At 42.7% G+C, this 27,557-nt stretch overlaps 1 protein-coding gene across 1 annotated transcript in view; it reads left to right on the top strand.

Moving 5' to 3' along the window:
- LOC138491513 (kyphoscoliosis peptidase-like) overlaps window positions 1-27,557 on the top strand; it is a 929,435-nt gene that overhangs the window by 648,176 nt on the left and 253,702 nt on the right. The window contains exon 5 of the mRNA XM_069618050.1: window positions 4,076-4,264. Within this exon, the coding sequence (XP_069474151.1) occupies window positions 4,076-4,264 (189 nt within the window). The remainder of the gene's footprint in view (window positions 1-4,075; window positions 4,265-27,557) is intronic.

Here is a 27,557-nt window from a genome sequence, read left to right as displayed (position 1 = left end):
GGACATGAGTCGGGGCCTGCTGGCAGGTGCCCGTCAATGCTGGGTGGGTGGGGGGCTGGGTGGCTGGGGGACATGTGTTGGTGCTTCCGAGTGCATGGTGCCATGCGGGCTGCTGCGGGGCATGCCAAGGGTGTAGGGTAGTCCCCTGTGTTGTGGGCTTCCTCTGGGGCATGGGGAGTGTGGATGGGCTGCCTGCGCATATTCCGGGGGTGCGCAGGGAGTTTTACACGCATTTTCGCTAGTGCGGGCGGGGTACGTGTATTCTGGGGGTGCGCGTGGACTTTTACATGCGTTTTCACTAGTGTGGGCGGGGTACGTGTATTCTGGTGGTGCGCATGGACTTTAACATGCAATTTTGCTAGTGCAGGTGGGGTACGTGTATTCTGGGGGTGCGCTGGGAGTTTTACACGCGTTTTCGCTAGTGTGGGCGGGGTACATATATTTCCGAGGGGTGCACGGGGAGTTTTACACGCGTTTTAGACAGCGCGAGCGGGGTACGTGTATTCTGGGGGTGCGCGTGGACTTTTACACACGTTTTCGCTAGTGCGGGTGGGGTACGTGTATTCTGGGGGTGCGCGTGGACTTTTACATGTGATTTCGCTAGTGCGGGCAGGGTACGTGTATTCTGGGGGTGCGCGTGTACTTTTACGCACGTTTTCGCTAGTGCGGACGGGGTATGTATATTCTGAGGGGTGCGCGGGGAGTTTTACACGCATTTTCGCTAGTGCGGGCGGGGCACATATATTCCGAAGGGTGCGTGGGGAGTTTTACATGCGTTTTCACTAGTGTGGGTGGGGTACGTATATTCCGAGGAGTGTGCAGGGGGTTTTACATGCGTTTTCGCTAGTGCGGGCGGGGTACGTGTATTCTGGGGGTGCACGTGGACTTTTACACGTGTTTTCGCTGGCGCAAGCAAGGTAGGTGCATTCCGAGGGGTGCGCGTGGACCTTTACACGTGTTTTCGCTGGCGCGAGCAAGGTACGTGTATTCCTAGGGGTGCGTGGGGAATTTTACATGCACTTTTACTGGCGCAAGCAAGGTATGTGTATTCCGAGGGGTGCGCGGGAAATTTTCCACGCATTTTCCTGGTTGGGGGGCTGTATGCTGGTCCACTGGCCTTTGCGCCATGTAGGGGAATTGTGCAATGTTTTTGGCGCAGGGGGCGGGGTTGGGGGCGTTACTGGCGCTGATGCAGGGTCGCTGCGCCGCTCTGCTCCACGGCTGGTTATGGATGTTAAAATCCATGAATAGGCTGTGCGCTAAAATGGGTTTTGGCGCACGCGGCTGGTGCAGACTGTCACATGCGCACTCTGTGCGCCAGCCGCGTGCGCCACTTATGCGCTCAATTCTATGAATTACCCCGATTGTCTTGGTGGGTGCCCCAGAAAATTACCACTGTATGTTGTGAAAACTCAAGCTATTGAGGTCCACACCAACTAATATGACCCATTATTATTCTGCTTCCAGTTTATTTCTTTGATAATAAATTGAGCCTTACAATTCATTAAACTGTGCACAGCTATTGACAGTCAGATTCATGTATACTGCTGGTTACATTATTTGATATCATGTCTGAGTGAACTTTGACAGAGCTCTGACCTCATACGGAACTCTACGCCCAACTGTATGACTGGATGCACCTGCTCACACAAAAGCAGACACATTCAGAGTGAGGAGAATATCGGGACCAATTGGTGCTCTACCCGGCACGCCAGATTACGCAACAGAACTACAGCAGACAGCAACTCATTTTTAATAGAAACCAAATCCCTCTCACCTTGCGGTGCCTGGGAACACTGTTCACCTTTATGCCTCTACATATTCTTTGCACAGCTTTATGATCACAAGAAGGGAACCTCAAGTCATAAAGGCAGCTACCAATGAGAACCGTAGAGAACCTATATTACACACACTATTTAATATAATTGGGCACCAGTGTGCCACGGTGAGGTATGGAAATGAACCTCTATGGGGCACCTGAGGAGAAGCTTTTTCTGCAGTTCAGAGGACATGAGTTCTGGCAAACCCTTAATCACAACCCATCATGCAATAAATAAAAGGGCATTATGGGGATGCAGAACGCTAACACTGCTACACCAATAATAATGGGTAGTGCTTGGAAAACACCCACACTCGGCAGGCATACCAACCACATGCATCAGGCTCTTTTGGGATTATGGACCGGTATTACATGGCCAGTTATGGTTAAGTTGCTAAACCCATAGGAAGAGCACTTTTTGAGCGGCTTATAACTTCGCTCCCCCTGAATGAATCCGGGGAACCAGGTGACTAGAAACGTGGGCTGAAACCTATAATCTCAGCCCACGTTCCACCTGGTGGCTGGTTCCCCCGACCGCCATCTTTCCCCCATCCTGCACCCCCCCCCTTTTTTCCTCTTCAGTTCCCACCCCCACTTACCTGTTTGTTGCAGTTGCAGGCCTCTGCTGCTTCCCAGCTTCAAAGGCTGCTATAGAAAGGGAAGGGGGTCTCCTTATGGAGTCCTTCATGAAAACTGCCTATCGATAGCCAGAGCCACAGTAGGCACCAAACTAGACTAATGCAAAGCCCTATTCATGGGGACCTCCCAAAAAATATAAACAAATTGCAAATCACACAGAGCAATGCGCTTAGGGCAGCACTGAGTATTCCCAAAAGGGAACACATTTCACAGGCCAGGAAAGAAGCACATTGGCTTCCAGTAAAAGAACGCATCTTTTTCAAAACTATGGCCATCACACATCGGTGCCTCTCTGCTGATGCCTCCCCTTACCTATACAAAAGGATCACCATCAAATCATCCACCAGACCCACCAGATCCCACCTAACCAACCAGCTACACATAACTACCTTCAAAAGAAGTAAAGAGTAAAGCCGGCAGGTCAAGCTTTCAACATCTAGCTCCCAAAAACTGGTGGAACGCACTACCCACCGCCCTAAGAAATGAAAAATCCTACACCCCTTTCCATAAAACCATGCTCTTTAACTAAGCAGCCTTTTTTTCTCACAAAAGGATCACCATCAAATCATCCACCAGACCCACCAGATCCCACCTAACCAACCAGCTACACATAACTACCTTCAAAAGAAGTAAAGAGTAAAGCCGGCAGGTCAAGCTTTCAACATCTAGCTCCCAAAAACTGGTGGAACGCACTACCCACCGCCCTAAGAAATGAAAAATCCTACACCCCTTTCCATAAAACCATGCTCTTTAACTAAGCAGCCTTTTTTTCTCACCCTCCCACATCTGTAGACGGTATGTAACACATATGTTAGCTGTCTTAAGGCAACAATCCTACTCACATGATGTAATGGACTCCTGTACTGAATGTAACTACCATATGCTATGTTGTCTTGTACCAAGCTGAGCATTCTGTAACAAGTGCCACGATGCCCCTGGGCCGATGTGCGCTATACAAATTCAAATAAATAAATCCCTTTCCATGGCGGCCATTTTTGCACACCATTTTCAGTCATTTAATGGGATGCCTTTGCTCGTCTCGTTCAATGACTGAAAATACTTTTTTTTTAGCACCACGGTTTACCGGGTTACACTACACACAGCAGCCAGCCTATATGCACCAAGTGCTGGGTCAGATGCCTAAAAGTTACCCTAACTAATCTCAAAAACCACCATCCTCCAACTTGCCAACCACTGTATCACAATGCAGCGCCCCTCCACCCTCGAAAACCATTCATGATAGCAAGGATGAACTTTTTAGCAAGCATCAAATATGAATAGCAACACATGGGGCTTCCTAACCCACCTCACCTTGAATCCTACTAGCACACAGAGAACAGGGGTTTCCAATATACAAGCATCATCACCTTAGAGTTCACATTTTCCTCCCTCCACTAACTCCAACCTCTCCATATCCTTTAGAGGGCCTAAGCACCAACAGACTTCCAGAATGGCAGAAGTCATGCTAGACAAGATCCAGTTACAATACAAGACAATTCATGGGTTTGCCTAATTTCCAAGAGGAGGGCACTAACAATATGCAGAATGCTCATGATGTACAGTGACATTTCCCCAGGTTGCTTTTTTCTGATGCCATATCATTTCTATCCTGTGCAGTGCTGCTGGAACACAGTGTGTGCTGTTATTAGGGTACGCAAAAGAATATGGTTGCCGATTGGGACACAGCTCAACTTTGGGAATTTATCATGCATGGAATGCGGTTCATCTGAATGGAAGTTGGCATCTCTTGGATAGTACCTGGGGGGCAGGAAGATTCAACGGCAATTGTACTCAGTTTCAATTCAGGTAAGCTTTAATATAGCTTCAATATTTGTTTCTCAAATATTTGAATGTTGACATTAACATTTTCATCAAAAATGTTTCTGTAATGGTTCCAGACCTGCATGTTTCCAGACAAATCAACATCTCTGTTCGAATTATTATTTGAATTATTTTTCATTTTATTTAAATGATCAGAAATAAGTACATAGAAGATAATTGGCAAAAGATAAAAACAGAAGTAACCTTTACATGAATATTACCATTCTACAGTGCCCTTTAGTGCTAGGAGACGCTAATAAATGGCAACCATAATAGATCGGGCTGACTTGTTTATGTTTCAAATACCTCTCTTCAACATAACATATTAAAGATAAGAAATTGATTTAGGAAAAAGCTTCCTCTAATTGGCGATCTCATTTCATGAACCAATACATTCCATCTGTTTAATTCCGTTCAGTTCCGTTTGCAAAAATATATCAAAGACTACTGAAAAGATTTCATATAACACTACACATAACTGCTCATATCGATTATAATCCACTTGTGTTTGTGGAGAAAAGCACAGCAATGCCTGTAAATGCACAAACAAATTCCAGACTTAAAGCAAAACAAAATAGCAACAACATTGCAGCATTGTTTGACTAGGTTCTGGGGGAGTTATGAATACCTCAACCAAGAAAGAAGGTTCAGAAGCTAGTATATAGCCCAGGATAAAAAACACGCTCCTTCTGGGGCCTGTGTTTTATGTGAATATCAGTATAGGGACAGTGAGTACCATATAGTAAGTTTGAGGATCTCAGTTGGGGAAGGGAAAATAGCAAAAATGTGGTGGTGCAGAATTCTCAACCATTACTGAGCTCACACCGCTTGAGTGGATCAATTTTCCTCGAGTAATTTGCTCAGAAATTAACCGAGTAGCGAGGCAAATACCAGTAGATATGTGTGGGTTAGTTTGTAGGATCTAAAAAGTCTATGCTCCAACGCACCTGTGAGGCTGATTTGATGCCACCATGTCTTATAAATTAATTTTGAGGGGTTTTCCAGTGTATCAGAATTGAGGACAAAGCAACAATGACATATCTTGAGCATCTTCTGCGCACAATATTTCGCACTAAAAGTATGTTCCAGCACCACCTCACATGCCTTTTTAACTTGCATTCACCCTAGAGGTGGAATTGATGCCAAGAAGTGTTTGTAAAATGTTGAGGGCGGGCAACAAAGGTCTTCTGCTCTGACAGTCCAAAAGCAGTATCAGGAATGTACTGCTTGCACTGTTAATGGCACCTCTATCTTATTCGGGAAGTTATCTGCATGTGACTTCGAAATCCCCAATATAGAGGCTGTGTGCAGGGTTAAGCCGGTTGAAGCACATGAATCTCCCCATAGTCACTATAAAATAAGGGTGATCACATAATTTTCTGTGAGAGTTTGGCATCAAAGGGAGTTTTGCTAGTGGTATGCTTGATCAGTGTGCAAAACTCCCTTTGATGCCAAACTCTCACAGAAAATAATGCAATCGCCCTTATTTTATTCAAAAGTGTAGCCCTGTAAGACCCACATAGTCCTACATTTCTCTCCTTGAGTCCCGCGAACGGCACAGCTACATGGCCAATTCGGAGTCTTTTACCATACAAGTTATAATGCCAGTGGTATTCCTGTACTACTGCTTGCAGTATTGCATCAATAACACTTCGTGTATTTTTTTAATTAAAATACGTTTGATCCATTTCCACCTTTAATGTGTGGGTGGAATTAATTAGTGTAAAGTAGTTGTTCCCGACACTACTGTTAATTTTTAAATGTGCCAGAAGGTAAGTCCTGCTCAATTTTTCATTCCCTTCCAATGTAGCTATTACAAAGGCGTTTCCCTGTTTCGATGGAAAATGCTTGCACTTCTCTTTTCTACAGGAAAATAAAAAAACTGCAAAAAACATATAGGGACTAGTTACCATTTTACAGCAAGGCATGAGCGCTTGGTTTCTTTCTGTAATTTAAAAGAAGCAATCACTTTTCAAATCAAATATTTACAAATGTAGTATAATGTCCATAATATAATAAAATATATAATATAATGTTCATATATGGAGTATATACTTGTTACACTTTTACACATGTTTTTGATACTGCCCTCATGGAGAGTTAAGAATTCTTATGAACATTTAGCTATAACTAGAGGGAATTTGTTCAACAAAGGATTAAGATTATGGTAGGATCGTTTACGCCCTTTTCATAAATTTGATAAATACTATTTGAGTGACCATCAGTCTGGCTTTAGAGCAGCAAGAAGCACGGAAACTGCTCTGCTGAACACCTATGAAGACCTGCTCTCAAATCTTGACTGTAGCCTTCCTTCTATCCTCATCCTCATCGATATTTCCTCTGCTTTCGACAAGGTCAACCATGCCATCCTGATCAATTGTCTTCTTGACAACCTGGGCATCACATATCAGTCCCTAGCCTGGTTTACTTCCTTCCTCTCCAATCGACCCTCTTAGGTCCAACTGGGGTCCTTTCTCTCCACCACCTCTCTCACCACATGTGGTGTTTCCCAAGGCTCTAACCTCTCACCCTGGTGTTATGCTCACCTGGTCTCTGCGGAGGCGTTGGTGCACGGTTGCAGCCCTCCCAGGAGTGAGATCACACCCGTCAGGTCTCTCGCCCTGCTGATGAGCTGTGGACAGCGACAATTGGTGGCACTGCTCCTGCGTGGATATGAGAAAACGTGAGTGCGCTGGTCGGCGCTGGTCGTGACTCTTGTACCTCTCAAACCCTTCACCCCAAGGTTCGATTTCTGTGGGCATGTATCAGCCCATAAGGCTCACCTGTTAATTATTGATGATGAGCTCTCCATTCTGCTACTTCAGGCAGGGGCGTTTGTTGATGGGATCTAGTTCCTTCACTGATCCCTGGTAATAGTCCAGTCCAGCTGCGACTATGCTTTCCCCTGGTTGATGGTAAGTGTCTCTCAATGTCCCTTGTCTTTTCCCCTTTCTGCTTTCTGTCTTGGTATTATTGCTCTCAATGGTGTTTTTAATTCCTGAATAATGTTTTCTCTTCTGTTTTTCTTCCCAATATGTGGAAATGCGGCCCAAAAGCAGCAGTGGAGGAGCGGCTGGGAGGTAGGTAGATGAAACCGTAAAGTCTGACAACAGGTGAGTGTTGGTTTAAGGAAAAGCCTGAGGTTCTGTGGTAGCGCGACCTTAAACTTAATGTCTGTTAAATGTCTAAACTTGCCTTTTGTTTTTACTTGCAGGTGCTGCGGTCACGGGTGGAGCGCGTCGTGGTGCGGTGTCAAGATGAAGGTTTCAGCATCCCGGAGGATTTGAAGATGAGCTGCAGTGCCAAGATGACGATGTCAGCGTTCCGGAAGATTTGAAGATGTGCACAGGTGAGAGCAGGTCCCTCAGATGGTAAGTATGAAGACAGGACCTACCCAAGCAACTGTCTCAAAGAGAACTATTTTGGATTCAACGACTGGATGCTGTGACTCCTTTGGGCATGAATGAGGATTACTATCTTGGACCATTTTTTAACAAATGTTTTCTTTAACAACTCTATCTCCCCATGACACTAACCAGAAGAGGGACCAGAGGGACTTATCCAACCAATGTTTGGACATATGGAGACTACTATCAAGATTCCCTTTGACTAATCTATTACTTACTGCAAGCAAATCTCAATATGACCTTGCAAAACAACGTTTGAACATAGTTAAACTCATAACCTCAAACGAAGACATATTAATATGTCTGATTATTAATATATCACCACATACGAGGTTACAGTATCTCCATCTCAAAAATTGTTTAATGAGGTTTAGCATTTGTTACTGTTTTGCACAAGTATAAATACTCTTTAACCATATACCAGTCCTATTTTTTGTTATGTTTTATGAAAAGAATCTGCTATAATGGACTATGTTTTCTACCTGTTGAAGATTGTACACCCATACATACGGGTTAGCAATTTTAACAAACACACTGAATGTGAAATAGGCCTTTATATGCATAATTTTATTATCACTAACTATGCGTTATTGATCTGCCACCTCAGGATTATACCAGTCTCCAAAATTGCTATGACAGGATCGAAACATAGGCCATTGATCCCAGATGAGGATCCATTTATGATGGATATTCTCCACACTGACTTTCCCCACAACTGACCATTACGCAACTGTACGAAGCCTAAATACACACCACAGCCGCCAGCCTTATACCTCTGTGAGGTTCTAACATCACAATGTCTACAACAGGCTCTACACATTAGCTACTTTTGAGAATTAATGGTATCTCATAACTCCTAGGTCAGCCCTGTATTTACATTTCTTATTGAACCTTTTGTAATTCTACTTCCTTTTTTGTGAATCAAGTCACTAATAGGAAATACACCATATTGATTACAGTATTTTTCCCACAGCCCTCATACAGGTTAGGGCTTAGCTAAGAAAAAAACTTTGCAGCCTAAAAAAAGAGAGGCTCCCTTGGCGACCGCTGTTGTATATTATAAAACAGAAAAAATATAATGAGTAATCTTAGATAGATGCTCTGGGTTGTCTGCATTAGTGTTTCTCCAAGACTGTGTGGCTGCTATACAGATGCAATGCAAGAAAAAAGGGGTTTTGGAAAAATGTACTCAAATGCGCCAACCATTATTGATTCAGAGGTGAGTTAGACAAGTTTTTAACAAAATGAGCTCCAATTACTTTTTTTGAAGAGTTTCCAAATCGATATTGGTATTTATAAAGTTTTGCTTTTATTTTTCACCATATTTTTAAGAGTCAAACAGATAATAATAACTTTTTGTTCGGTGTTTTCTTCACACCTTATTTTTTCCACACAATTAATCATACACAGATTCTTAATTTCTGTTTTTGATAGTTTCCACAAAAAATACTTCTTTTCATCATATAATTTCCACAGCAAATACCAAAAATCAGATCCTTAAATCAAATTTGTATAAGGTGTTTACTCCACACCTTTTTAGTAGTATGCACTGATCCTTAGTAATTTGAAAATGTCTCTCTCGACAAGTGTTTCCCCATTGAGTCTAACAATGGTTCATCAGGAGAGGGAATATTTTCTAAAAGGAAAAGACCAAAATGATCTTTGTTTATAAAACTTAAAGAAATTCAAAAGGTTTAACTGTTGTTTAAAACTTTTATGATCTAACAAAAAATAAATGTTTTGTTTAACTCACCCAATTTGTTATAGTGAATTCTTTTTGAAGACGTTAGCATTCATCCAAATAGTTTTGGTTGTATCAAGTTAGCGATCAAATTTCTGTCCCAATTTGCTCGATGGACATTTACAGAAAATACCTTTTTATCCAATATGTAAGTTAAGTTGGTCAAAATAGGCTAAAGGGGAGAAGGATATTATCTTTAGATTTCTTGGAGAAAGGATACAGGTTTAGATTGCAGATTTCTATTCCTTCATTATTTCAAATATTACAGAGCTGATTTTGCTTACCTTATTTCATCTTTTGTTCATAAGTTCTACGGTCCTTCAATACCATGATAAGCTCCCGAACGAGTGGATGACATTATTTGGTTTTCACGCACATTTTATATTGTGTTCATGCCGCGATGACGTCATCACACCGCGTCCACATGATCTAACATGACGCGATGATGTCATCACGCATGTTATTAGTTCCGTCGGCCAAATAAGAAATCTGTAATAAGTTTTGCTCGTAGTTGACTAACCTAATATTTTACAAATTTTGTTGACCTTTAGTTTTTCTTATATTATTATATTGGTACAGATGATCCTAGTCGGTAAAGTTACCCTCATATAATTTCATTAACAGGAGAGACTGAGATCAAGATTTTATATTTGAATGTTATCTACAGAAAAAATATATAGATACTGCCCATTTTTATATTATTAAGTTGTATTTCAAATTACCTAAAATTTTAGTTTTTGATTTTCCAGGAATCATTAGTTTCCTACCAGCCTAAGAGTGTATAACAAAAAAAAGATTTCAATATGATTTGCTCTTTCATGTATAACCAATAATCAAAATAGTTAAAGCCAATTATACATTTCTGTATCACAATTTAAACCTGTAACACAAGTGTCCATAATACAAATCCATTTACATTCATTTTTATGTAACAGTTCCTCCTTGTTTCCTCCTCGAGGCGGTAGGGTCACTTTCTCCAGGCCAAAGATCTTGAGATTAGAGATGTCAGAAGTTGGATGGTTTGTTATCATATGAACCGAGATGGGGGATCTCAAGTCTTTTTTTCGGATTGCTCTTATATGCTCAAATATTCTCTCCTTTATTTTTCTTATGGTGTTCCCAATATATAATTTTCCACAAATACATTAAATCCCATAAATGACATAGGTTGAGTTGCAGTTGATCATCTGATTGATGTGCTTGGTTTTTCCATTTGGGAGGAGAATATCCTTTCTGCCTTGTTGCATAAATGGGCATAATTTACAATGTCCACATTTATAAGTTCCTTTGTTAGCCTTTTGGAAGAAAATTTTTCTTTCGGTTGGTATCGGGCTGAGAAAGCTTGGACTGATCAAGTTCTTAATAGTTGGTGCTCTTCGAAAACAAATACTCGGATGATTGTCCAGATGTTTCTGCAGACTTGAGTCTGTGAGTAGAATGTTCCAATGATTTGTTAATATTTGTTTGATTGTTCTGGCTTCCGTACAATATGTAGTAATAAATTAAGTTTTTGGACTAATTTGTTCTAGTTTTGGTTTGTCCTTTAATAAAGAGTCCCTTGATACAAGTTCTGCCTTTTTAATTGCATTTTTGATAATCTTTGGTCCATAGCCTCTCTGTTTAAATTTCTGGTGAGTTTGTCGAAGATTATCCTGAAAGTTTAAATCAGTACTGCAGTTCCTTTTGACTTTGAGAAACTCCCCATATGGAATGCTATCTATTGTATGTTTTGGATGATGGGATGTAGCAAAAAGGAGACTATGTCCTGCTGAAGGTTTTGTAAACAGCTTGGTTTGAATTTGTGCATTTTTTACAAAAAGTTCTAAGTCCAAGAATTCGATGTTGGTGGCACTGGTTGACTTAGTGAATGATAAATTAAAAAGATTGTTATTGAGATAAGTGACCTAAGTATCTAGAGCTTGAGTGTTTCCTTCTCATATTATCAATATATCGTCTATAAAGCGACCAGAATTTGATGTTGTTGTGAAAAAGAGGGTGCTTCCAGGTATGCTGCAACTAAAAAAAAAACATGAATAAATTTGCATAGGTGGAGCAAATTTTGACCCCATGGCAGTGCCCTGGAGTTGTTTTAAGATAGTATTGTTGAAGATGAATATATTGTTGTGAAAGCAGAAATGTAACATCTCAATTATCATTTTATTTTGTTCAAGATATGAGACTGATCTTGTTTTGAGGAAAAACTTGGTACTTTCTAGGCCTTTATCATATTGAATGCTGGTATATATTTGTATAACATCCAATGTGACAAACAGATAGAGCAAATCATATTGAAATCTTTTTTTGTTATACACTCTTTTGCTGGTAGGAAACTAATGATTCCTGGGAAATCAAAAACTAAAATTTTAGGTAATTTGAAATACAACTTAATAATATAAAAATGAGCCAGATCTATATATTTTTTTCTGTAGAAGAACATTCAAATATAAAATCTAGATCTCAGTCTCTTCTGTTAATGAAATGATATGAGGGTAACTTTACCGACTAGGATCATCTGTACCAATATAATAATATAAGAAAAACTAAAGGTCAACAAAATTTGTAAAATATTAGGTTAGTAAACTATGACCAAAACTTATTACAGATTTTTATTTAACTATCAAAACTTAAATAAACCTAATTATTATATTTGAGTACTTAAAATAACGATAATTGAACAAAAAATGTTCGTTTAAAAAATACATCAGCAAAAAAGACTAATTATGCACAGGGAATCCGATTTACATTAGCGGGATCCGTGCAATATGATGATCTTCCCGATTCAAAATGGCAGATGGAACTAATAATGTGCGTGATGACGTCATCGCGTCACGTTAGATCGCGTGGATGCGGCGTGATGATGTAATCGCGGCATGAACACAATATAAAATGTGCACGAAAACCAAATAATATCATCCACTCGTTCGGGAGCTTATCAAGGCATTGAAGGACCATAGAACTTATGAACAAAAGATGAAATAAGGTAAGCAAAATTAGCTCTGTAATATTTGGAATAATGAAGGAATAGAAATCTGCAATCTAATCCTGTATCCTTTCTCCAAGAAATCTAAAGACTATATCATCTCTCTACCTTCTCCCCATTAGCCTATTTTGACCAACTTAACTTACATATTGGATAAAAAGGTATTTTCTGTAAATGTCCATCAAGCAAATTGGGACAGAAATGTGATCGCTAACTTGATACAACCAAAACTATTTGGATGAATGCTAACGTCTTCAAAAATAATTCACTATAACAAATTGGGTGAGTTAAACAAAACATTTATTTTTTGTTAGATCATAAACGTTTTAAACAACAGTTAAAACTTTTGAATTTCTTTAAGTTTTGTAAACAAAGATAATTTTGGTCTTTTCCTTTTAGAAAATATTCCCTCTCCTGATGAACCATTGTTAGACTCAATGGGGAAACATATGTCGAGAGAGACATTTTCGAATTACTAAGGATCAGTGCATACTACTAAAAAGGTGTGGAGTAAACACATTATACAAATTTGATTTAAGGATCTGATTTTTGGTTTTTGCTGTGGAAACTATATGACGAAAAGTAGTAATTTTTGTGGAAACTATCAAAAACAGAAATTAAGAATCTGTGTATGATTAATTGTGTGGAAAATATAAGGTGTGATGAAAACACCGAACACAAAATTATTATTATCTGTTTATAAAAATATTGTGAAAAATAAAAGCAAAACTTTATAAATACCAATATCGATTTGGAAACTCTTCTTTTCAAAAAAAGTAATTGGAGCTCATTTTGTTAAAAACTTGTCTAACTCACCTCTGAATCAATAAAGTTTGGCGCATGTGAGTACATTTTTCCAAAAACCCTTTTTTAGGGCTTAGCTAACCCCCCCTATTTATTTAAATAGGGTCTACAACAATTTTTTTTGATGCTTAACATGTCACTCGCGTGACCGCGAGTGACGCGATTAAACAGTCTATATTCCCCTAACAGGGATACCAGCCCTCTTCATGTATTAGATGTTCTCTACATCTCTTGCGCTTGTGCGAGTGACATTACAATGCAGCGGTGACGCATGTGATGTCACCCGCACATGCGTGGGTGACGTCACATGCGTTACAACATATAAATACATCTATTTTACAAAATGGCAGACGCGGCTCCTGCCTACTGAAGTCTTCGAACCAACTCCTCTACAGGATCTATTGGAAAACAAAAATAGGAAGTAAGTACATTTTCTCCCATGAGCAGCCCTTAAACTAATTTAGATAACAACTAGATGCTTACCTTATTGTACCTCGTCCTCAACAGGGAAGGTTTTCCTACAGGCTGAGACACTTAATAGACCTCCATTGCAGATAATCCTTGAACTCAGCACTTATGACTTGAGACTTCTTCACTTGAACCAACAGAATGCCTATTCTGAGTAAGTTCAACACCATTTTACATGAATACATGCTTTTATACTAGCCATTCCTTGGCCTTAATTTCTCTATCCCAATCCCTCCTGCAGCCTCCAGCGCTGGGGAACTCATCTGGAAAGTAATCATTTTATGAACACCTACCAGCACAGACTTTGGTACTAGACCTGCATACTAGCTTCAATTTATCCAACTCTTCGGACACTTACACCTACCAACAAAACTTAGATGGGGTAAGATTGCTTATGTAAAAATGTAATTCACCAGAGTGTTTTATCAACACAAAGGACTCCCTGGAATTGACATACGTTGGTTATCTCCATAGGTCGGCCAACGACTCCATTTAAACTTCTCTGATAGGCTGAACACCACTACTAGTACCCACACACATTTGAACGAAAATTAATAGATTTCCCACGCTGCTTTGGTAAGCTTTCAGCTTATATTGTTTACTCTTTATTAAAGCCAATCTCCAGAGTACAGGTATGGCTGCTAAGAAAAGCATTGCTTATACAGGATCTACTGAACTCATTGAGGTTTAGAAAAAATGTCCCAAGACTGTTATGTATCTAGTCCACTGTAATTGAAATCTTTGCAAAATGAAAAGGTTTTCAGTAATAACAATCTTGAGAGTTGAAGTAATGTTGATTTTCACAATTACTTAATAATTTAAATGTTTCCTTTTCTCATAGAAATGTATGTGAAAACGAATGTATGCCCCTGATGAAGAGTGGTAGAAACTCGAAATGCGTTGTGCCAACCTACATCATTTGTACAAATAAAAAATTGTAATTTGTAAATTTATCCCAAAGTTCTCAAGTATAATTTTATGGCTCATTTGGCCTTGACTACAATGTGATAGAAAATGTCTAAAATATGTATTACATACTAACTAGCAAATTGAAAGTTGGAATACATTTGGCTGTTCCCCTAGTGTGGCTCCTGAATAGGTACCTATCTTTCAAACTCTAAAACAACATTTAGGCTTAGGCCTTATTGACAGTGTGCAGGGGCGCAGGTTTCCTACCATAGAAAATCAATTTTCTTTGTTTCATTTCCCAGCCTAGATACCAAGGCTGAGCACTTCTCCCGCGCACCTATACGTATCTAAATGACAGATATAATTCCCTACCTTAAACTAAACTAAAACTTTGTCTTCACTACGGGGTGCTTGGTGTAGTATCCACTTTTTCAATTATGGAGACAGGAAACAGGATTTCCAAAGGTAAATTTAACCACAGGCGGCAGTGAGCGTTACGCTGCATGGAAGTGGCGAATAATGCGAAGCGTCTGCCTCAGGGATTGGAGCAGCTTATATAGCTGTGATCATGGGCACGCCCACTAGGCCTGCCTTGCCTACCACACCCTGCCACTCCCAGAGAGTCAGCACATGCAAGGCAACCCAAGAGCAGCAGCCCCACCCAAAGGTACACGTAGGGCTGCTGTAGTAATGGAAGTTCCCTATGTTAAATACACTTGGCACCTAAAATGAGGTGCCATGTTCATAATAAAAGTATTCTTGACCCAAATACATTTTCCTGCTTATGGTTTTTCATGAGCCTGGCACCAAGGCACCAGGACTGTGTCCATCCGGGCCCTCTGTGCAATTGGCCCTGTAATGTTTGTGTCCTTGGCCCGATGGCCATGACAGCACTCCCCCTCAAGGCCCCTCTCAAGGGTGGTCCTCCTCCTGGTTCTGGCTTGGTGGGATTATTGTGATGAATTGCCTGATTAAACGTGGAGCATGGACGTTTTCACTGGGTTCCCATGTAAGTTCTTGAGGTCCGTAACCTTTCCAGTCTATAAGGTAATACAATTTGGACAGAACCACCTTGGAGTGCAGGATGGATTTAACTTCATGCTCCGGTTCCCCATCTAGTAATTCAGGCTCTGGTGGAGGACTAATCTGTGTATCTGGTTTCATTGGTTTGAGGAGACAGACATGAAATACTGGGTGAATCTTCATGTGAGATGGTAATTCCAATTTCGTGGCAGCAGGGTTTATTATAACTTTGATAGTATAGGGGCCCAAATATCTGGGGCGGAAAGCCCTTGATCCTTTCAACTGTATGCATCTGGATGCTAACCAGATTTTATCCCCAATCTGGTAATCGGGAGCTTCTTTTCGGTGCCGGTCAGCAAACAGTTTTTGTCTTTCTTTGGCCTTAGTCAAGTGTTCTGTCACTTCCTCAAGAACCTGAGTGATGGTTTTATGCAGGGTTTTTATTGCTGGCATTTCCAGAGTATCGAGTGGATCAAACATTGATGTCTGCGGCTGTCTTCTTTGCACAGTATAGAATGGGGTTTACCCAGTACTCATGTGAACAGAGTTGTTGTGTGCATACTCAGCTACCCAGAGAATGTTTTTCGAGGAGTCTTCGGAGTGCTGTAGCATACACCTTAAATACTGCTCTAGCGTCTGATGAGTCTGCTCGGTTTGCCCATCAGTTTGAGGGGGGTGGCATGTGGAAAACCAGAGGTCAATTTTGGCAATTGTACAACACCTTCTCCAAAAGGCGGAAACAAATTGAGTTCCACGATCCGATATTAATATTGATGGGAATCTATGCAATCTGACAATTTATTCTAAGAACACAGTAGCGAGTGTCGATGCAGTTGGAAGTCCCTTCACAGGGATGAAATGGGCTATTTTGGAGAATAAACCCACAATCACTAAGATGGTGTTGTAACCATTGCAGGGAGGAAGATCTGTGATAAAATCCATTGATAGAGTATGCCAAGGTGCTGGTGGTACCATCAAGGGACATAGTAAGCCAGCAGGGTTTTTTCTTCTGAGATTTGTGTTGCGCGCAGACACCACAGGTTGCAATATCTTTTCTCCAAGATGGCCACCAGTAGTTTTGTTTTATTTTAGCTTGCATTTTGGCTATTCCTGGATGTCCTTCCGCTAATGAATCGTGATGATTTGATTTTGCAGTTTCTTGTCCTGGATATATAAGCGTCCTTGAAAATATGGTACAATGTTTTCGATGGTGTACCGGTCTCTCTTTGACAGCCATTCCTGTTGTGTTGGATGATTCATCTGGAACTGAAAACAGGTTTTTAAGTCATCTACACACATGGTGGCAGCAATCTTGGTTTGGATTCGTTCTTCGGGAATGATGGCCACAGGATCGGATGTTGTAAAAGCCTCATTTTCTTCACTCATGCGTGATAGTGTGTCTGCTTTTCCATTCCGTACTCCAGGACTATAGGTGATAATAAAGTCGTATTCTGTGAAAAAGTGCGCGCAACGAAGTTGATGAGAGGATTGCGCTTTAGCAGTCTTCAAGTATTGTAAGTTACGGTGGTCCGTGATGACGGTTACTGTGTGTCTCGCCCCAAGAAGGTAGTGTCTCCATGACTTGAATGCTTCTTTAATCGCCAGTAATTCTTTATCCGGGATTGCGTAGTTCAATTCGGGGGCAGAATATTTGCTGGACCAGAATGCGACAGGATGTAACTGTCCTGTTTCCGGGTCCCGTTGGGACAATACCGCTCCCATTGCTACGTTTGAAACGTCTGTTTCAACTATGTATGGTAGGTCTGGTCGAGGGTGTCGAAGAACTGGCGCTGTTGTAAATGCTAGTTTCAGCTTCCGAAAGGCCTCTTCAGCTTCTATGGACCAATGGAATTTATTGTTCTTTCTCAGCAGGGAGGTAATTGGGTGTACAATTTGTGAGAACCCACGTATAAATCGGCAATAGAAATTAGCGAAGCCGAGCACGCTTTGTACTCCTTTTGTGGATGTTGGTGAGGGCCATTGGAGGATTGCATCCACGTTTCATGTGTCCATATGTACGCCCTGTGGTGTAGGCATGAAACCAAGAAATTCGACCTCAGTCACATGGAAGAAACATTTTTCCAGCTTGGCATACAACTGGTGTTGTCGAAGCTTCTCTAAGCCTGCCCGGACATGACCGATTTGTTCTTCCTAGGAATTTGAGTAGATGAGAATGTCATCTATGTAGACAAGTGCGCAAATGTCCAATAGCTCATGGAGCACGTCATTCATAAAGAATTGGAACGCCGCAGGGGTGTTACATAACACGAAGGGCTTGACCAGGTATTCAAAGAGGCCATACTTTGTGCGAAAGGCCGTCTTCCACTCGTCTCCTTTTTTGACTCTCACAAGATGGTAGGCCGCTCGCAAATCCAACTTTGTGTAAATCTGAGTGTGCTTCACCTGATCCAGGAGCTCTGGTATAAGTAGTAAGGAATATCATTTTTTTACTGTGATCTGACTGATTGCTCTGTAGTCAATACATGTTCTTAAGTCCCCCTCCTTCTTAGGCACGAAGAAGAGGGGCGAGGAAGCAGGGGACTTGGATGGGCGGATAAAACCGTATGCCAAATACTGATCCAGGTAAGTTCTAAAATGTTGGTTTTCCTGCTCTGTTAGAGCGTAAATCTGACTGCAGGGAATTTGAGCTCCGGGCAAGAGGTCCATTTGGCAATCATAGGGTCTATGCGGGGGCAAAACGTTGGCTTGCTCCTTTTGGAAGACATCCTGGTAATTCATGTATTCAAGTGATAAAGAGCCAGTAAGGCCCAACACGATTCCTTTCTTTGGTTTCAGGTTGACAACGTCTTTGTTGTAACAGGTGTTGACACAGTCTTGAGGAAAGGTCAGAACTCGTTTTCGCGAGTCGATCCTAGGAGTATGGGTTTCCAGCCAAGGCATTCCCAATATCATCTGGAACTGAGGAGCTCCAATGAGATGGAAGGTAATGTCCTCTTGATGCCCATCCTGCAACAGAAGCTTGGCTTTCTCTGTGCATTGTGTCACCAGACCGGATGATAGCTGATAACCATCCACTGCAGTGACATTTTCCGATTTCTGCTTTTGTTGGAGAGGAAGGCCTGTTCAGATAGCCAGATCTTGGTCAATGTAGTTTCCCACCGCTCCACTGTCAATGTATGCCTCCAAGACATGTTTCTTTGGCGGTTGCTTGTGATTCACCACAAGTACCGGAAGGACTAGATGTGAGGTCTGCACGAATTCCTTTTTCTCGCTCGACAAGTGTACCCCTACGCTTGCTGGGCATTGGAGTTTCCAGAGTCCTGTACTTCATTTTCATCATTGTTTTTGTCCGTTGCTCCAACTATTTTCTTAGGTTGTTTTACCGGGCATTCACGGAAGAAGTGACCTGCTTTACCACAATATAAGCAGAGCTATTGCTGTCTTCTTTTCTCTCTTTCCGCCTTGGTAAGAGGGCTCAGTAACCTACTGATTTGCATTGGTTCTGACTGTTCGTGTGGTTTGGTCTGGTTGTCACAGGGTCGCACATAAACTGACCTTCCCTCTGTTCTGGCTCAATCCATTTTCCTACTCTGCAACCTATGATCGAGTTGTACTGTCAGGTTTATGTAGTCCTCACACCCCTCAGGTGGGTTCCCAACTTAAGCCAACACATCCTTAAGTTTGAAACGGAACCATCGATAAAAGAGCGTAGTTCTCTTTTCTTCTGGCCAGTTGGTTTGGGCTATGAGACGATTGAAGGTTGCAATGTAGGTTAATAGATCTTGATTCCCCTGTCTGAGCGACAATAATTTGTTGTCCAGAGCTTGTCCTTGAGTATGTCGGGCAAACAATTTCTCCATCTTGTGCTGGAAATCCCCAAAGTTCCGAAGCAAAGGATCATCTTGAGTTACCAATGGTATTGACCAGTCCGCCGCGTTGCCTCCTAGGAATGAGAGTACGAATGCAACTTTGGCTTGATCATAAGGAAAGGCTCCTGGTCTACATAAGAAATGAAGACGACATTGGTTCATGAATATGGCAAACTTGCTTGGATCGCTGTTGAAGCGTTCGGGCGGAGCTAGAGGCATTTCCCCTGGAAGAACCACCTGAACCGGTGTTGATTGCGGTGGCGTGGAAGAGGTGGCTATCCCAGGCAAGGGAACCTGTCCTGCTTGTGCCTGCAGCATCTGTTTTGCCAAGTCATCAGTTCTTTCTCGAGTTACAATAGGATCCCTCCTTGATGCACTGGTTTCTTGTCTTGAGGCATGTAATTCCCCTAGTAATTGGGTCAATAGATCTGTCTCTGATGTTTCCCTAACACCCAGACAGAGATTTGTGGAGGCTTTGCGTTCTGTTATGCTCAACTGGTCTCTGCAGAGGCGTTGGGGCACGGTTGCAGCCCTGCCAGGAGTTAGATCACCCCCGTCAGGTCTCTCCCATGCTGATAAGCTGTGGACGGTGACAATTAGTGGCACTGCTCCTGCGTGGATATGAGAAAAGGTAAATGCAGTGTTCAGTGACTGTTGTACCAGGAGGAAGATGGATGAAACCGCAATGTCCGACAACAGGTGAGTGATGGTTTAACCCTTAAAGTGCCATGGGTTTTCTCCCCAGTGCCAAGGCCTTTATGGTGATTTTGGTATGTCGCCATTGAATGCCTTGTAACTTTTTTGTTACATGAGATATCTTGGCCCCTTTTTTCCCACATCTAGGCGGTCGTAACGCCACTCAGGAATCCTAGGTTGCTGTAGGGGGGTGAGAGACAATAACCAAAAAGGGCGATAAATTTGTGTTTTTACAAAAAATGCGAATAAAATGAAGTACAAAGAAGCCTGTGGTTTTTTCCTTGCAAGAGCTAGGAACAAATGGTTTGCTGTGCTGAATTCACTGATTTTCTGGCTTTCGAAAACAGGTTGAGTAGAAAACAAAAAAAAATTACTTTGATGTGGTTATCAACTGTTTTGTGAGAGGTAAGCGATTTTGGCCATTTTTGCCAATTGGACATACGTGGACGGAATGGAAAAAAAAGGGTAAGAAAGCCGAATTGGAGGACAGAAAGGCATACATATCAATGACTGAAAAAAAGGTATGTGGTGGACATGGTTGGCTTGGTACGGCATTGGCTTCTATGAATTTTGAGAAAAACAATGCTCCACAGCATTCCCCCGACTCTTGCAGTTAGGAAAGCACACATTTTTTTGTAGTGTTTCACAAAACAAGCATTACCACAAGCCAAACACTGAGCCATGGTACACAGGAGTTTTATGCTTACGGCCTGAACAGACGTACTTAGCATGTGTAAATCAGGAAAACCAATGTCGTGAGGAACGGCAAGCATACATTTTTTGAAAAAGCACAGGAAAACCTTTTTAAGGGTAGGTGACTTGTGCAGGTTACAAAAGTGTATGGTGCCTAAAGCAGCGACTAAATGTAGGGCACATTTGGGAAATGAAAGGGTTGTGTGACAAAAGGGCATCACAAATGGGTCGAAACGTTATGAAAACCACACAAACACAACAAATGTCATACCTTCCACCGTTCCCACACGTATCCCGATGAAAACGGTACCTCACATGTGTGGGTGCACCTACCTGGGCACCAAAGGGAAAGCCTAAAACACCCCTAACCCCAAGTCTTTTCCGAAAGCTGAATTTCACAATTTTTCCAGACGGGCACACCATACAGATATGGGCCTAGGGTCTCCAAGCCACCAAGGAAAACAGGGAACCCCATGCATTTCCGAAAAGGGGGCATCCCTAGGAATCCACAGAGGTCTGACTTGCGCAAATCGGCCCAGAATTTATTACCCAGAAACACCAGCAAAGTCTGAAATGTGGCAACAAAAAAAAATGATTCCCGCACATTTCACTCGGCTCACCCACTGAAACACACCACCAACAACACATGGCCTACCGTCCTGCGTTCCCACAGGTGTTCCGATGAAAACGGTACCTCACATGTGTGGGTGCACCTACCTGGGCGCCAAGGGGAAAGCCTAAAACACCCCTAACCTCAAGTCTTTTCCAGCAGCTGAATTACACAATTTTTGCAGATGGGCACACCATACAGATATGGGCCTTGGGTGTCCAAGCCACCAAGGAAAACAGGGAACCCCATGCATTTCCGAAAATAGGACACCCGTGGGAATCCGCAGAAGTCTGACTTGCACAAATCGGCCCAGAATTTATTACCCAGAAACCCCAGCAAAGTCCAAAATGTGACAAAAAACCCCCCAATTTCCGCACATTTCACTCGGCTCACCCACCGAAGCACGCCACCAACAACACATGGCCTACCGTCCTGCGTTCCCACAGGTGTCCCAATGAAAATGGTACCTCACATTTGTGGGTGCACCTACCTGGGCGCCAAGGGGAAAGCCTAAAACACCCCTAACCCCCATGTCCAAATACATGTTCCTGCTTATTGTTCTTCATGAGCCTGGCGCCAAAGGCGCCAGGTCTGTGTCCATCCGGGCCCCCTGTGTAATTGGCTCTGTAATGTTTGTGTCCTTGTCCTGATGGCCATGACACCTGGCTCTTCAAAATTTACTTGGCACCTCTGGCCCATCTCATCTCTACCTTTTATCCTTACTTTCAGTGTTATGCGGATGACAGTCACCTCCCCTACAGACTCCCCTTAGTCTCCTCTCCTCTCTCACTCATTCCTGATTGTCTATCCACGATTTAGCAAAGGTGTGCCTCTAACAATCTCTTCCTGAGTGTAACCAAGATTGAGATCCTTCTCATTGGGACGCCTGCTACTGCTTTCCCTCTGGCCGCCCACCTTGGGCCCTCTACCTGCGCCTTCCTTCGAGGCAAAAAACCTTTGTGTCATCTTTGACTTCACCCTCTCCTTCTCTCCTAACATCAAGGGTGTCTCTAAGAAGTCCCACTAGCAGCTGCACCTCCTCACAGGTATTATTCCTTTTCTCACTTTCAGTCACAAGCTCACTGTCTCCAGAGCCCTGGTTCTTTCTAGGCTGGACTACTGCAACAGCCTCTTTCTAAATCTGCCTGCCGCCACTCTTCGCCCTCTGCAACTAATCCAGAACAGGACTGTGAGACTTGTCCTGGCCTCAAGCCCAAGCATCGTATCTCTACAGCACTGAAATCCCTCCACTGGCTCCCAGTGGCTATAAGGATCAAGTTCAAGACCTTCTGCATTGCCCACAAGGCTTTCTGGGTTCGGGGACCACACTACATCCAACTCTCTCTTCCTAAGCACTTTCCTTCTCAAGCCCTCCGCTCATCCACCTCAAACTCTCTGAGGGTCAGGTCCCCAGGCTGAGAGTGGGGAGTAGATCTCTCACTTCGGCTGGTGCCTCCCTCTGAAATAGCCTCCATGCCTCTCTCAAACTTGAGCAGGACCACCTAAGGTTCTGGAACCACTCAAGAATTTCCTTTCTGCTTCTGCTTTCTCTCTCTATGTCCCCTGCTGATGTTCTTGTCTGCTGCACTAACTGCTTACCTGGCCTCCCTTTGAACCTTATGGGGACCAGGCTCCTTCACGACCAGTAGCTCAGTGCACTGCCTCTGGTCCTACCGCGCAGTAGGGACTGTATCTGCAACCCTACAGTCCCCTGCTTACTTGCACTTACTTAGAACCGGCCACCCCGGCAGCACTTACTTGAGCTATGCACTCTCCCTTTCCCTCCCCCTGGCACTTCTTCTCTCCCTTCTCCCTGTACTTGCAGCATCTGAATGACACAAGGTGTAGTAAAATCATTTGTTTTGTCCTCCCTTTGTCTTCCCTTCATTGTCGTGTTGTGCCTAGAAATGCATATGTACAGACGTGTTATAAACGACTTGTATCATATTATGCTTGTCCTATATTTTAAATCCTGCATGTTATCCCGCAATTCCCACCCTCCCTGCACTTATCACATTGGTTGAGTACACTTTTCTTGAAAAAAAAACACCACTTACAGAGTAGTAAACCCAGAACAGCCCCCTAACCTTCCAAAAATGTAGGTTTCCATGAGTGCAACCTTTGGTTCAGCTGAAATTACATATTTTGCTCATCGAGAATGCCAAAGTTATGGCAAATCCTGGAATCATAATAAAACAATTCACAAGAGCAAAAGCAAGATGTGGATTGGAAGGGATGCCATTCCTATCTACATTTGTAAAAGTGAAAATGTGTGGATGTGTGGCTGGGTTTGCGGTGGAGTGTTGTTCCTAATACAATTCCACACTGTTTCCCCAATCTGCAATAAATCTTGCATAGTTACCTGTTAGGACCCTCCGGACATTACTGGCTACATGACATGTGGACACCCCAACCCTTTCCCCGGATTTCAGCACAAGTCCAAATTTGTTTGTGGCTTGGCAAAGCGTTGTTCCTTCTACAACTCTACACCATTTCACCAATCTGCACCAAATTTTGCATAGTTACTTGTTAGGAGCCTCCAGACATTACTGGCTATATGACATTTGGACACCCCACCCCTTCCCCTGGATTTTAGCACCTTCACACATGAGGCGGTTGCCTGAAATCAGTGAAACATCAATGTGGTCATAGAAGGACCAGTCCTGGACCCTAGAATGCATGGTTTCTGGGACATTTACACTGTCATGCACTACAATGAACTGCACCTTGCCAGGGTGAGGCAACAGGTGGGAAGAGAGCACACTAGGTCCCAGTATGCAGCAGCACACCAACTCTCGCCTACCCCCAACGCCTGCTCCTTGGTATGTCAGCCAACCACAGACGTCATTCTCAGTGCAGTTTACTTCAGAGTGCAAGGCACATCAAGCACTAAGCAAATCGGAACAGCGACCCACATGAACATTGATTTTCAACAATTGATGAGAGTGTTGTCAGGTCTGTCCACAGAAGGTGTTCCGAGAATATTTTTTTTTTGCTAGTAGTCAATAAAAACCCAGTAATGGGGGGAATGGATAATTCTTTAAACCCAGAGAGTAGTTCAATTAGCAGCAGATCAGGAGACATGAAAAATTGTCACTTTAGGAAGAGGCGAGGTAGCAAAGTGTAGCAGAACCATGAAAAGGTGTGAAAAGATTTATTGAGCATAACCAGGTTAGTTCTGTCCTAACCCACTGATCAGCTGACGGAGTAGAAGTGCCTTGACTCCACAGCGGGGGCCGATCCTGTGGCAGGAAGGAAGCTGCTGCATTCAAAGTGAGGCGGAGATGGTGGATGGAAGGACTAGCATCCATGAAGCAGATTGAAAAGGGAGGGCAACTTGGTGAGAGGCTGAAAAGCTGAACTGAGGATAGCACAGGGGCAACGTGCTGTTCTTGGAAGCAAGACCATGCAGAGCAACAGAGGTTTGAATCCCGGCTCCGCGCTTAGAAACCGAGCTCCGGTATTAAGCGCATTATAAAAAAACTATAAAATAAACTCCCACTGGATCTGTCTTATGAAGACTGCAGAGTGGCCGAGGGAGGACGAGAAAAGAGGCTTAAATGTCAATGCCAAGCCGGTTGGCACTGGGAAGACTGTTGAGTGGATAGGGGCTTAAGAGTATGAGTCCTCAAAGCAAAGATTGTGGAGAGTGAAGAATTATAGAAGAGCAGCTCCAGAGTGGGATACTTTGTGAAGACATGGAAAAGGGTAGCTGCAAAGAAGTGGAGAAAGTAACATGAAAAGATTTGAGAGAAAACAAATGAGTGAGGGAAAAAGAGTAACAAAACGTGAGGACATTGGAGGCAACATAGTGAAGGTGAAACCAGGAGAGGAGACTGGAAAAGGAGAGCAAAGAGAGCATGTTCTGAAGGTACAAGGAGGGAGAGATGAGGCACCATTGGGGAAAGTGAAAAGAGGAGAGCAAGTAGGGGGTGGAGGAGGAGGACTGCACTAGAGTTAGACAGAAAATCGTTCAAAGGAAAAAGGAACTAGGGCATAACTGGGCATTCACAAGCCTCGGATAGAGCATGACATAATATACACACTGTCTTATCGGTTCATATGTCCATGAAGCCCATTCATACCACTACCCTAATCTTGGCAGCAGCTCATTGTGCCGTCCAACAACATGGCTGCGGTTCAGCACAGACCGGTGCCCACCTACTTCCAGAACCTCACATAAGAAAATACTGTCAAATCTGACATTTTTATCCCCTTTTATGCTATTAGCACAATTGTTCTCAAGTATTTAATTCTATACCTTGTTTCTGTGAGAATCTATTACACTTATTCTTGTGTATTCTAAATGCCTCCACTGAGGTCTCATATGTACCTCTAAGCTGTCTATTAAATGTGTGCAAGGAGAAAGCAGAAAAGCAATTCAAGCAGTTTGCATCAGTAAATAAACATCTTACATTTAACTATATTCCTTGGTCTCCTTTGTTTTTGTCTTCTTAACCCACGTATGTCAGCTCTATGTTTTTATAATGAGGAGCATCATTTGAGTATTATGGATCTGAATAGACTTCTCAAGAGCTTATAAGACAGCAACAGAAACAGGCTGAGAAACTGATGTGAGTGTCCAGTCAGCCAATTTAAACATTTTCTTTTCTTGATAACTTTTCATTTCTATAACATCCTTCTCCACGTTGTCTCATTTTTTCACATATGACAACTGCTGATTTAAGTTTTCTTATCAGTAAGGGATCATAGTAGTCCAAGTGTAGTCAGTTTTAAACTCAACTGTATATTATGTTTCTCAACAGCAGGTGAATTAATTTAATGTGTTTCAGTTAATGTAAACTTGACATTAAAATCACAATTGGCTATTATTAAGAAGAAACATTTGAGTACCACTTGGTATGAGTCCTTAAGCCGGTCCTTCCCAGCACAGTCTACTGGCACCAATCTACACATTGGCTTTACAGAGGTTCTCAAAGCCATAGAAACCAATTTGTACTTGTGGCGCTCCAATTTCATCTTGAGCACACTCAACAGTCTGATCCGTAAGAAATCTGGGGATAAAAATCTCTGCTTCCCTTAAGGTCGAAGATCAAGTAGCCGCAGTGTGGAAGACCGGTCATTTCAAACTTCGGTCTTAAAGAAGGTCCTTCCTTACATCCCCACTGTGTCTAAGGCACCTGTGGTAGCTGCTCTGATCCTAAGTGTAATTTACTATTGTAGCTCACTCTACTTGAGTCAACCCTTGTACTTAGGCGGCGGCTGCAGCTCATTCAAAACGCTGCTGCAAGAGAGGTCCTACGTCCGCCATTTGGCGCACACATGTCCCCCCTGTTGAGGCAACTTCACTGGCTCTCTGTGGAAGCCTGTGTGAAATTTAATGCGATATGCATAGTTCATCGTGCCTTCTATGGCGCTGGAGCTGAGTACTTGCAAGCAAAGTTTGTGCATTATGTCCCGGCCCATACTCTTCTCTTATGCTCCGCTCTCCTGATAGCTACCCCTCGGTTTAGGTGCACCCGCACTGGCAGTCGTGCCTTTTCTGTGGTGGCAGCCAGGACAGGAATTAACTCCCCATCAAGTTACGGAAGGTGGTTGACCACCTTTCTTTTCAATGAAAATTGAAGTCTCATCTTTTTTAGCTACCTCCCTTTTTTTCTCCTCTTTCAATGATTAAACTGTTCAGAGCTCTCCAGGTCCATGATGCCTTTGGGCGAGCGTGCGCTATAAAAGTTTCGCTAACATAACATAACAGAACAATTGACATCTCCTGGTGCCTGTATTTCCCAAACATCTCTGTGCACAATCCAGTCCCATGAACAGCCGGCCGAGATTCCAGGGGTCAGGTGGATACATAGGGGCCCATATCCCTCGCACATGTCCATAGGCCTTGAACAAACATCCTGATTCCTCAGACGCAGAACCAACCAGTAAACTTCTGTCTGCATTACCACAGCATTTTCAGCATCTTCCTTCAGAGCTTCTGGCTAGGACTGGTGGATGATGTCATCACGGCTTGATCTGAACGGGTTATTCAGGTATTCTTGCACATGCAACACCACACTCAATTTTCTTTCCTGCATCTACGAGGTTCGAAATAAGACAGACCAAGACAATGGACCTCATTAGATGTTTGTCAGTATTTACCGCCAGGAT

The sequence above is a fragment of the Ambystoma mexicanum genome, chromosome 10 (assembly GCF_040938575.1).
Source record: "Ambystoma mexicanum isolate Mex_15411 chromosome 10, UKY_AmexF1_1, whole genome shotgun sequence".
Classification (NCBI taxonomy): domain Eukaryota; kingdom Metazoa; phylum Chordata; class Amphibia; order Caudata; family Ambystomatidae; genus Ambystoma; species Ambystoma mexicanum.
Note: the sequence above shows the minus strand (reverse complement) of the source record. Positions and strands in the feature narration are given on the sequence as shown.